Source organism: Ursus maritimus, unplaced genomic scaffold (genome assembly GCF_017311325.1).
Source record: "Ursus maritimus isolate PB19 unplaced genomic scaffold, ASM1731132v1 scaffold_2, whole genome shotgun sequence".
NCBI classification, from domain to species: domain Eukaryota; kingdom Metazoa; phylum Chordata; class Mammalia; order Carnivora; family Ursidae; genus Ursus; species Ursus maritimus.
In genome coordinates, this window is record NW_024424452.1 from 82,529,310 (window position 1) to 82,542,756 (window position 13,447).

Sequence of the window (13,447 nt, forward strand, 5' to 3'; positions counted from 1 at the left end):
AAGTTTCCTACCAAATAAAAATGAAGTCTGAAAAATTATAATTTATTAACTAGGAAGTATGTGTCACTAGGATTGCTTCAAATTCAGGAAGTAGCTTTTATGATCTAGCCTTCATTTCCATTCAGTGTTACCAATGGTCAAGAGTGAAAGGAATGGAGGGTGAGAAACTGAGAGACAGATTATTCTCAACAGTTTAATTATTATGGTAAACTTCCACTGTATCAGGATTTAAAACACTTAGAAGAGGAACCAACAATAATAGGTCATGCTATGTGTGTGCTTTTTTCCCCCCAGTTGTTGCAAAGGGCTGGTGACAGCTATGGCTCTGAATAAAGCAGGTCACTTAGAAAAAAATCCTGCTAAAGAACTTCAGGAGCTGGATGAGATGAAGGTAATAACACTATCTTCCCCTTACTTTTGTTTCGTTTGTTTTTAGCAGACTTCTTAGGTTGACTTGATTTACAACGAACTACACATATTTAAAGTATACAATCTGATAATTTCTAAGTTATGGATACACCCATAAAATGATTATGACGATTAAAAAAAGGAAAATTATCGAACACATTCAAAGTTTCCTTGTACCCCTTTGTCATTTCTCCTTCTAGCCTCATCCCCTCCCCAGGCAATGTCTGATCCACTTTTAACACCAAAGATTATTCTTCATTTTCTAGAATTTATATAAATAGAATTACACAGAACGTACACTTTTTTGGTCTGCCTTCTTTGACGAGGCATAATTATTTTGAGATTCACACACACTGCTGCTTTGATTAAAAGCTCATGCTTTTTTAGTGCTGCGTAGTATTTCATTATAGAGATATATACTATTTATCCATTCTCTGTTGATGGGCATTTGGATTGTTGCCGGTTTTGATGATTACAAACAAAGCTTCAATGCATATTCATGTACATATGTATTGCTTTCATTTCTCTTGAGCAAATATCTAGGAATGGAATGTCTAAGTCACATGGTATATGTGTGTGTTTAACTTTTTAAGAAACTGTCAAACTGTCTTCCAAAATAGTTAAGCCATTTTCCGCTCCTGCCAGCAGTGTATGAATGTTGCAGTTGCTTCACTGCCTCACCAACTTGATATGGTCTGCCATCCACAGTGGGTATTATTCTGGGCATTCTATTGTGTTCTGTTATGAAACTGTCTTGAATACTAAAATTTTTTAATTTTTGAAATTCAGTAGTGTATCCTCCAATTTTTTTTTCCCCAAAGATTTATTTACTTGAGAGAGTGAGCGAGAGAAAACAGGAGCTGGGGAAGGAGCAGAGGGAGAGGGAGAAGCAGGCTCCCTGCTGAGCAGGGAGCCCTACGTGGGACTCGATCCCAGGATTCTGGGATCATGACCTGAGCTGAAGGCAGACACTTAACTGACTGAGCCACCCAGGTGTCCCTGTTGTTCTTTTTCAAAATTGAGCAGGCCATTCTAGGTCCTTTTCTTTCCATATATGAAAACTTCAAAATTAGCTTATCAATTTCTCCAAAAAACCCTGTTGGGATTTTGATTGTGATTATATTTTATCTATTGATCAATTTGTGAAGAATTCACATCCTGACAGTATTGAGTCTTTGGATCTGTGAAGATGGTATATTTCTTCATTGACTTAAGTCCTTTATTTCTTTCAACAATGTTTTGTTGTGTACAGGTCTTACACAACAGCTTTTAGTGTATAGGTCTTACAATCTTTTTTTTTCCTAAGATTTTATTTATTTGTTTATTTATTTGAGAGAGAGAGTGCATGAGAGAAAGAGCATGAGAAAGAGAGAGAGAGAGAGCACAAGCAGGGGGAGGAGTAGAGGGAGAAGCAGGCTCCCCGCTGAGCAGGGAGCTCAATTCGGGGCTTGATCTCAGGACCCTGGGATTGTGACCTGAGCCGAAGGTGGACGCTTAAACAGCCACCCAGGTGCCCCTACACATCTTTTGTCAGATTTATCCCCATGTAATACATATTTTGGTACTATTATAAGTGTTTCATTTTTTTAAAATGAGTGATTCATTTGTAATTTCAATTTCTGATTATTCATTGCTAATATATAGAGTTATAATTGATTTTTAAAAATATATTGATTTCATATCCTGTGACCTTGCTGAACTTACTTTTTTAAAGCAGTTTTTTTCCCATTTAGTGTCTTTTAGACTTTTCATTGTTCACAGTCATGGCATCTGAAGACAGGAGCAGTCTTATCTCTTCCTTTCCAATCTGTATGCCTTTTATTTATTTTTCTTGCCTTTTGTAATACCTAGACTCTCCAGTACCAGTTTGAATAAAGGTGGTGAAAGCTGATATCTTTGCCTTGTCTGTCTTAGGGTAAAAGTATTTCTTCTGTCATCTTTAAGTATAACTGTGTCTGTAGGTGTTTCACAGATGCCCTTTATCATAAGGTTGAGAAAGTTCCTTTTTAGTCCATGTTTGCTGAAAAAACTTCTTAAAGATTTTTATTTATTTATTTATTTGAGGGGTCGGGGGTGGGGGAGAGCCAGTGTGTGGGCAGGGGCAGGGAGGAGCATAGGGGGTGGGAGAGGGAGGGGAAAGAATCCCAAGCCAACTCTGTCCTGAGCATAGAGCTCCATGTGGAGCTCGAGCTCCTGACCCTGAGATCATGACCTGGTTTCATGAGCTGAAACCAAGAGGCTACCGTTCAAATAACTGAGCCACCCAGGCATAAACTTTTTTAAAGTCAAAGATGAATGTTGTATTTTTTCAAATCCTTTTTTGCATCTAATGAGATGGTCATATGAGTTGTGTTTTTTAGTTTTTTAATATGGTGAATTCCAGTAGTACCCCCTTATCCACAGTTTCACTTTCCACCTTTTTGGTTACCCATGGCCAACACAGTCCAACACAGTAGGTGATCCTCCTGCTGATGTAGCATCACAACGTCAAGAGCAGCCTCATGCTGTCATACTGCCTCTGTCGTCTCATCATGTAGGCATTTTATCATCTCACATCGTCACAAGGAGGGTGAGTACAGTACAGTAAGATGTTGAGAGAGAGAGAGCACATTCACATACTTTTATTACAGTATATTGTTATAATTGTTCTGTTTTGTTATTTGTTATTAATATCTTACTGTGTCCTTTATCGTACATATGTACATATAGGAAAAAACATAGTTTATATAGGGTTTGGTACTATCTGTGGTTTCAGGCATCCACTGGGGGTCTTGGAACATATCCCCCATGGATAAAGGGGCAACTAGTGTACGTTGATTGATTTTTGAACTGAACATTAAACCAAACTTGCATCCCTAGAATAAACCCCACTTGATCATAATGTATTATCTTTTTTGTATGTTGCAAAATTCAGTTTGTTAGTTTTGTTTAGAATCTTTGCATTGATGTTCATCGAGGGATATTGATTATGTGGTTTTGTTTTCTAATACCTTTGTTTGGTTTTGATATCAGGATAATGCTGGCCTTAGAATGAGTCTTCTTTTTTCTGAAACAATTTGTGTAGAATTGTCCATTATTTCTTCCTTAAATGTTTGGTAGAACTCATCAGTTAAGCTGTCTGGGCCCCGTGGGAAAATTGTAAATTACAAAAATAGAGCAATTCAGTTAAAAGGCTATCTAATTTCCTCAACAGATTCAAAGCAATTTCTTTATTAGATATAAGGCTATGATTTTTTTCTTCTTGAGTGAGCTCAGTGGCTTTGGTTTTATAAGAAATTTGTGATTTCACCTCAGTTGTTTAGTTTATTGACATAGTTGTATTATTCTCCTATTATCCTTTTAATAATGATAGGATGTGCACAGTCTCCTTCCTCTTATTGAAAATTTGTGTCTTCTCTCTCTTTGTCCTCATCAGTCTACAAAAAGAGTTACCATTTCTCTTGATCTCAAAAACCAGCTTTTGGTCTCATTTGTTTGCTTTATTTTTCTGTTTTCTACTTCCTTAATTTCCAGCCTGGCCTTTATGATTTCCTTTTTTTCTACTTCTTTGTGTTTAATTTACTCTTTCTTTTCTAGTTTCATAAGGTATAGCTGAGATCATGATTACCTGTTCATAGACAGTGGACCTGTCAAAGACAGTGGAATGGATAAAATATATTATGGTATATAAGGACTGGCATATAGGGTACAGGTAATATTCCTCTTTTCTGGCCTGTGTGATGTTTAGATGACTGTTCTTTTTTTTTTTTTTTTTTAAAGATTTTATTTATTTATGTGACAGAGAGACAGCCAGCGAGAGAGGGAACACAGCAGGGGGAGTGGGAGAGGAAGAAGCAGGCTCATAGCGGAGGAGCCCGATGTGGGACTCGATCCTGGTACGCCGGGATCACGCCCTGAACCGAAGGCAGACGCTTTAACGACTGCGCTACCCAGGCGCCCATAGATGACTGTTCTTACTAAATTCTACATATGTATTTCATGCCTTATATATAGGATAGGTCTCACTGTTTTTAAAAATTAGGTTGTAAAATATGTGCACCATCTTACTAATTTCAAAATCTCCAGGAGATGGATACTTTTCTAGGAAAATACAAATTAAGTAATATTAGAAAGGTAAAATTGGCCAATTTTCAGAGAGGAAATGGATGCATTGATTAAAAACAGAAAACAAAACAAAAAAAACACTAAAAATTTACCCTGGACTCCATAGATAAGTGTTTTCAGAACAGGTAATCCCCATCCTATATAAAAATTTAAGAGCATAGATAATGACCAAAAGTTTTCCCAGTGTATTTCATATAGCTGGCAATGTTTTTAAAAAAATTCCAATAACTATAGGGGAAACAAACCTCATAAATATAGTTGCTGAATCCAAATTTTAAAATACCAAATTCTCATTCAGTAGAAAATTAAAATAATAAAGCACTGAATATTTAGGGTACATGTCAGGGGAGTAAGAATATTACACTACTTGAATGTGGTTATCGATAGATTTCACTTTTCATCTAGGAATTCAATGTCTCAGTTTTAATTTGGATTCTGGGAAAGCCTCTGTTTTTCACAACAGACTAATATGCCTCTGAACTGAACAATCTCTTGGAACTTGTAGCCCTCACTGTGCATTTAGAAATGTGCTCACATCTGCTCAGGCCTGCTGAAACTAGCTTTTGCTGGTACCCACCCCCAGATGTGGTGGAGCTCTGCTACCCACCGCCAGATGTGGTGGAGCTCCTGGTCTGGGGAAGCTGGATCTGCCATAGACGGCAGTCAGGATTCACGAACCTGTTCTGCAGTATGGCTTAGTTCTCATTTGCTTAATCAGGGCTAGAGCTCTGTGAGCTGAGACCATGTTTCCAGTTAAGGGCAATTTCAAAATGAGGATTTCAGGATGTTTGAGGTGTACCTCCCCATTAAAGTTAAGACTATAGCAATATGTGGGGATATTGCTGTGAAGCGCCTTTTCTGAGAGGACCATGGGAGACCTGTATAAAACCACCCACCTCATGAAATTTTGTGGAAGCTTCATGCAATAAGCCATTTATTGCCTGCTCCACCCCAGACCATGACTAGAGGTCCATGACCTGACCATCTCTTTGAGAACCTACACTTTCCACCAGGCTACTTAGGTCTTCTGTTAAGCTGTTCCCCACTTACTAAACCATGAAGAGTGGAAGATGGTCCTCTAGAGAAGCCTCGTCTAACGTGGGTATCCTGTGATGCTGTGTGGCTTGTGCCATGTTCCAGCCACATTCCAGCCCTTGAAGAACAACATCTTGCCAACCTACTGGAGCGATGTTTGGATGATCTTAGTGATAGTTTCCCACAATATAATATTTCTTGGGCTCCTTTCCAATAAATGAGAGTTGCATGATACTGGACAGAATTCTGGAGTGGGAAACCTCTTAAGTAAGCATCTTTTGGATTTTGATCACTCTTACTGATGGTTCTTAATCAACTCTTCCACCATAGCTGCCTAGATAAATTACTTTTTTAAGAAGTCTTGGGGATTACCTACTTTCTCAAGCATTGAGATTGTCCAGCAACTAATAATTCTATTTACTTACCATCTGATCTTGGCATATCTTGATCTGGTCTGATTCTTAATAACTCCATTACCACCATAGTCTCACCACTAGTACCCTATAAAAGACAATCTCTTCTAATCTTTTCTTTCTCCTGCTTTTGATCCTCTACAATAGGCTTAACATTTAGGACCATCCCTTGCTTCCTAACTCCTTCTTTATCCCAGATGTGAATTTTAGTGCTTTTACTTTACACCAGACGCATTTATTGACACAGCTCTGAATTAGGCTTTATCAGAATTAAATAAGAGTATTGATGGAAGGAGATCTGTATGTTTTGATTAATAACAAAACTGGTCTAGAGTTGGTCAAAGGTGATGTTGAAGGTTTTGAAGGAAAACTTGCTTAACTCCATAGATTATAGTAACACTTTCATCAAAAGAATCCTACTGATTTTTTTTTTACCCCCATCAGAAGTCTTATGGCAGTATTCTCAATATCTGAGAAGTTTATAAGAAAATGACTAGTTTCTGGTTCACAGTATGCAAATTCAACTAGAAAATAGTTTATTTCTCATGAATGATGAATTAACTCTGAAGAAATAAGATTTCAAAAATATTGTTACTATTTTCAAAATTAACTAATTCTTTGTTCTAGGTAGAATCAAGTTAAATATTATATGCTTCAATTTTGTAGTTGGAAGGATCCTTAGGGGCAGTGGTGTGAAGGAGATTCACAATGGCAAGCAAGAGCTGACTGTGCACACCCATTCCCAGTTCCACATTTAGTGATAACATATTGAATTGATGAATACCATTGAAATTGCCATGCTGAGAGTGTGTATGCCATGGAAATCAGCAAATTCTACAAATTAGGACGCCCCACCCCACAAGATGGCTTTCGCCAGTTCTCTACTGCATAAGGGTCACCTATAGTAAACCAACAATCTCATTTTTTAAAAGATTTTATTAATTTATTTGGCAGAGAGAGAGAGCATAAGCAGGGTGAGTGGCAGGCAGATGGAGACGGAGAAGCAGGCTTTCCATTGAGCGGGGAGCCTGATGTGAGGTTTGATCCAAGGACCCCAAGATCATGACCTGAGTCGAAGGCAGATGCTTGCTTAACTGACCGTCACCCAGGCACCCACAAACTCATTTGTTTTTAATACATAGAAGACTTTTAAGGATTTACTCAAGAAGTCAATTATATGAACTTAGGACTAGAACCCAATACTTTCACATCCCTTGTTTGATCCTCTTTCTGAAATGGAATAAGACAACATCCTAACCCTTGAATCAAGAATTGAAATTTATCAGTGACATGAACGAAGCTGTGCTAAACTTACTCTACCCCCATAGGCTTCAGTTTCCTTATTTAGAACATAAGGTTTTAGATTTGATTTCTAAAATTTTTTGGCTCTGACATTTCATAATAATTCCACAATTAAAATTAAGTCAATAATGAGAAAAATGTAAGACATATTACGGTTCTTTATGGTTGATTTCAGGAACCTAAAGTGGGTCATTGTTTCCCCACGCAGTACAGTTTTTTGATAGTTAAAATGACCAGATCTCCATCCCCAGAGAAGATAATGTTTCCTAGTTTCCTCTGCTGTCTCTTTTATACACTGAAGCCAGATCTTAGCTTTAAGAGATCTTGGTTAAGGGAATGTAGCATTACAGGTGGATGCGACCTGCTATAGACCTTTCCGGTATCTCGCTATTTAAGGGTGAGAACATCTTCCAAAACAGTGCTGCTCCCTCTTCTTCTTCTTCTTCTTCCTCTTTTTTTTTTTTTTTAAATAGGCTCCACGCCCAGCATGGACCCCAGTGTGGGGCTTGAACTCATGACCCTGAGATCAAGACCTGAGCTGAGATGAAGAGTCAGATGCTTAACTGACTGAACTACCCAGGCACTGCCCCCAAAACAGTGCTCCCAATCTTTATTTACTCATTTTAATGTGGGCAGGGGAGTAATATTTTTGTAGTAGTTAGAAGTCCATACCACCCGGATTAGAGTCCAAATACCGTGTTTAGCTATATATATGACCTTGAGCAAGATGTTCAACTGCTCTGTTCTTCAGTTTCTTCATCTAAAAAACGAGAATAGTAGTAGTATATATTTCCGTTCTCATCACAAGAAAGAAAATTTTAACCATGTATGGTGACAGATATTCACTAGACTTATTTTAGTGATCATGTTGTAATATATACAAATATGAATCGTTATGTCGTTCACCTGAAACTAATGTTATTTCTTTTTGTGTGTGTGTGTTTGTTTTGGGGTTAATCCATTTTTAAAATTTCTAAATTTTTTTAAATTAAATTTTTAATTCAATTCTAGTTAACATACAGTGTTATATTAGTTTCAGGTGTACGATATAGTGATTCAACACTTCCATATATAACCCGGTGCTCATCACGACAAGTGCCCTCCTTAATCCCTATCACCTATTTCACCTATTACCCCCACCCACCTCCCCTCTGGTAACTATCAGTTTGTTCTCAATGTAATGTTATTTCAGTTATACTTCGTAAAAAATAATAGCATATATTTCATACTGAAGATCAAATGAGTTACTATTGCACATGCTTAGAACAGAATCTGGCATATAATTAATGCCACGTAAATGCGGACTATTTTTATTATTATTGTTATGCAATCCCAGTTGACCTGGTCAGTTGCGAACCATTTGTTGGGACAGACTGCCCGTAATAAGTCCAGCAGTCTTTCTTCATCATGTTTTATGGCACTTCACTGCTCCTTGTCCCCATACGACCCAGATCTCAAACAAAGAGGTGATATGATTTTAGGTCTGTATTCATAGAGAATCATTTCTGCACAAATCTTCGAACTGAAGATTTCAAATAACAAGTTAATTGAATGGAGTTGTATTTAGAGGAGTCGTACTCAGTAGCTCCTCAATGGAAATGAGTGAATAAATGAGTTGGTATAGTCTGATTTTTTTCTGCTTAATAATTATCTTTTCTCTTTTCTCAGAGAGAAAGTTATGAGTGGATCACCACATGTTCTCACCTCCTTTCTGGGATCAAAGGCAGAAAAATGAAGTTACTGACAAAGGAAGAAAAAGAACGCCTATTTGGAGAAGAGGTATTTGCCATGTGTTGGCATGGTCATTACTCAGGTTCTTCCTGTATTTTTCCCACGTATTTCAATAGATAAGGATTCATGTTCTGAGTCCTCATTTATTTACTCTAGCAGAAGAGAATTTTGCCCCTGACTGAAATCATTGGCAGTTCTCCCTTCTAAGGGTGAGAATCATCCGCGTCTGCATCTCTCCTCACTTTCTTAGATTTTGTTTCATCCTTGATTTTGTTTCATCCTTCATAGAGGAAAGGATGGCTTTCAGAGGGGGAGCTGCCTGCCGCTTCCTGAGGCATGTCCTCAGACCGGTCTGCTTCTGTGCACACTTCCTCCTCCCCTCCCCTCCAGGCTCAGTGTTCCCATTTAAGGTTATTTCTTCCTTTGAGCACCTAATCCCAGCCCGCTGTCCTCTCTCTTCTGTGTCTTCCTCTCTAGTGGTTCCACTGTGTCAATATATAAACAATCTATAAGCATGGCCTTTGCTTTCATTCTAAAAGATATATCCCTTGAGCATGTCTTTTTTTCCACTACTTCATTCTCTCCTTCCTGTCACAATCATTTCTCTTAAAATGCTGAAACAATTGCAAGGTACTGTAATGATTCCTTATTGTCAGATCCAAGGAACCCCAATGCCATATTTTTTTTTAAAAGATTGTATTTATTTATTTATTTATTTATTTGAAAGAGAGCGAGCACAAGCAGGTGGAGGAGCAGAGGGAGAGGGAGGAGCAGACTCTTAGCTGAGCAGGGAGTCCAACTGGGTGCTCGGTGCTCGAGGCTCCATCCCACAACCCTGGGATCATGACCTGAGCCAAAGGCAGACACTTAAGCGACTGAGCCACCCAGGTGCCCCCCCATGCCGTATTTAACTTGACTTCTCTGTAACATTTGACCCTGTCGACTAGTCATTCACTCCTTTTGTAATCTCTCCTCACAAGACAAAAATTCCCTGTTTTTCCTCCGACTTTATTTTTTTTCACTCTCCTTTTAGTCTTTCTCCTCTGCCTGCCTCTTAAATGTTGATATTCTGTCCTTGACCTACTTTCACTTTTCATTCTACGCCCTACACATGACTGTGCTAATCCTGTGGTATTAACTATCAGCTCTTTACTGAGGATCCCAAATTAATGAATATCCTGTACTTCATGGCAGTCACAAATGTTTAGTTTTACTTCAGTCTGTTTGAAGGAGTTGGTTTCCAGTAAAGACTGAAGAAGCCCTCATTGCTATCGGATCTGTGACCTGTACAGGAGAGATATGATGGCGTCTATGTGATGGGTCTGCCAGGGAGGGTTCTACCGACACACATGTGGGACTTTTATCTTATGTTTAAACACTGAAGAAACACCACCTTTCTAAATTATACATCTTTTACAAATGCTTATTTTTCTTTGCTGCCCAGATCTTGGCCAGCATTATTTTGAATTAATCACTGAATGATTTCATCAGCATTATAAATCTTAAATTACATGGGGCGCCTGGGTGGCTCAGTTGGTTGGGTGTCTAACTCTTGATTTCAGCTCACGTCATCGTCTCAGGGTTGTGAGATGGAGCCCATGTCCATTAAGCACAGAGCCTGCTTAAGATTCTCTCCCTCTCCCTCTGCCCCCCACACCATGAGCTCTCTCTCTCTCAAAAAAAATCTTAAATTACCAGTATAGTTTGGGAAAATTAAGTACCACAGACATGATCTCGGCTACACAAAAGATCTATGAAAAGATTAAATTCAAGAACTATACAGAATCATAGAGACTTAAGAACAGAAAGAATCTTAAGGGTGATTGAATTCAGCCAAACATCTAATGTGTGAATCTTTTATAATACCCACCTTTGATCATTATGCCTATGATGCCTATGATTCAGATAAAGTTTCAGAGACCTACTTTCAGAATTAGCCCATTTGTTTGGTGAACACTAACTATTAGAACATTATTCTTTCTATTGAACTAGATGAAATATGTTTCCTTGTAATTTTTTACTCACTGGTCCTTGTTTAGTCTTTTGGGTTGATATGAATGAAGCTGATTTGTCTTCCACATCATAGTATTTACAACATTCCATGTTACAGTGTTTTCTAGCATTTGAAGATAGCTATACTCAACCTAAGTTTATTTCTGAAATTTCTGTTATTTTCTATTAATCTATCTCTTCATGGGTCATCACCACAATATTTTAATTTTTTGAGGCGCCATGATGCATTTTCATATCTGGCTGGGCCAGCCCTCCTCACTGATCTTCTTCAGGGGTTTCATCACTATGCTTGCTTATTTATTCTTCTATGTAACTCTATAATCTACCCCTGGGAAAATATGAGTTTTAAAGACTGGGGTAATTCTAAATTCATATATTAACTTAGAGCAGAGATACTTATATTGTCACGTTGTCCTATCCAAAAATGTAGGATGTCTACTTTTAATGCCTTTCAATAATGTTTAATGGTTTTCTCATTTTGCACATTTCTTGTATTATGCCTGAGTATTTCATTTTATTTTTTGCTATTTTATTTTTTATAAGTTTTTATTTATTTAAGTAGTCTCTACACTCAACATGGGGCTCAAACTTACAACCCCGAGGCCAAGGCAGGCTCCCCTATTTTTTGTTATTTTAAATGGGATCTTTTTTACCATTGTATCTTCTAACTGGTAACTGTATGTTATTGATTTCTGTATTTTAATTTTATATTCTGTGACTTTACCTAATTATCTTATTGTTTTTAGTAGTTTTTCAATAGATTCTTTTGGGTTCTCCAGATATTAAACAAATCATCTATAGATAGAGATAATTTTACCTCTTTCAATTATTATGCCTCTAATTGCTTTTTCTTGTCTAATTGCAGTGAATAATTCTCCCAATTTGGTGTTAAATAGTAGTGGCAATAGCATCCTCTTTCTTATTTATGACTTAAGCAGGAATGCCTTTAGTGATTGGAGTTGATTTTTTGTTTAATTTCTTTATTGTTCCTTCAGATATCTCAGATCTTCCACCTGAGGTCACTTTCCTTCTGCCCTAATCTTTAAATTTTTCTTTAGTGAGGCTTTACTGGAGGCAAATTTAATTTTTGTTTGTCTGAAAATGTCTTTATTTCACCCTCACTCTTAACATTTTTTGCGGGGTATACAAGTCTAGGATGATACTATTTCCTCCCAGCCCATTGATGATACTATTTCTACTGTTTTCTGGATTTTATTGTTACCAAACTGACAGCTGAGAATTCAGCTGTCAGTTCCTTGAAGTTAATCCCTCTCTTCTCTTTGGCTACTTTTAAGATCTTTATGTCTTTGGCATTTTGCAGTTTCACTCTGATATATGTGGGTGTGGAATTCCTTTCCTTTTTAAATTTTTCTGGGGATTCTCTTGGTTTCCTTAATCTTTGACTTCGTATCTTTCATTAGATATGGAAAATTCTGTTATCTCTTCAAATATTATCTCTATATATTTGCTCTCTCCTTTCTTTCTGGAACTCTGAATGGATATGTATTGGAATCTATACCCATGTCTTTTATCTTATTTCATATTTTTCTTTGCTTCTGCATTGCATCCTGAATAATTTCTTCTGGCTTACCTTCCTGTTCACCATAAAACTCCTAACAGAGAGCACGTGCAGTAATTTCTCCAACCCACCGTAGCAACATTTTAATAGATACGTCTCCTAAGGCAACGGAAACAAAAGCAAAAATAAACTATTGGGACTACATCAAAATAAAAAGCTTCTGCACAGCAAAGGGAAAAATCAACAAAACTAAAAGAGAACTACTGAATGGGAGAAGATATTTGCAAATGACATATCTGATAAAGGGTTAGTGTCCTAAATATATAAAGAACTACAACTCAGTGCCACAAAACCAAGTAATCCAATTAGAAAATGGGCAGAAGACATGAACTGACATCTCTAAAGAAGACATCCAGATGGCCAACAGCCACATGTAAAGATGCTCAACATCGCTCATCATCAGGGAAATGCAAATCAAAACCACAATGAGATATCACTTCACACTTGTCAGAATGGCTAAAATCAAAAACACAAGGAGCAAGAAGTTTTGGCAAGGACGTGGAGAAAAAGGATTCCTTGTGCACTCTTGGTGGGGATGCAAACTGGTGCAGCCCCTGTGAAAAGCAGTATGGAGGTTCCTCAAAAAATTAAAAACAAGACTACTGTGTGATCTAGTAATCCCACTACTGGGTATTTAACCAAAGAATATGAAAACACTAACTTGAAAAGATATATACCCCCCTATGTTTATTCAGCATTATTTATAATAGCCAAACTATGGAAGCAGCCAAGCGTCCGTCAGTAGATGAATGGGTAAAGCTGATGTGGTACACACACACACACACACACATACACACACACACACACACACACAGAGGAATATTACTCAGCCATAAAAAAATGAAATCTTGCCATTTGCACC

The 13,447-nt window shown here is 37.6% G+C and overlaps 1 protein-coding gene across 1 annotated transcript in view; it reads left to right on the forward strand.

The window, feature by feature from the left end:
* The window catches only part of AXDND1 (axonemal dynein light chain domain containing 1), an 88,080-nt gene that overhangs the window by 58,424 nt on the left and 16,209 nt on the right, over positions 1 to 13,447 (forward strand). Inside the window, exons 20-21 of the mRNA XM_008696903.2 lie at positions 295 to 391; positions 8,931 to 9,041. Coding sequence (XP_008695125.1) covers positions 295 to 391; positions 8,931 to 9,041 — 208 coding nt within the window. The remainder of the gene's footprint in view (positions 1 to 294; positions 392 to 8,930; positions 9,042 to 13,447) is intronic.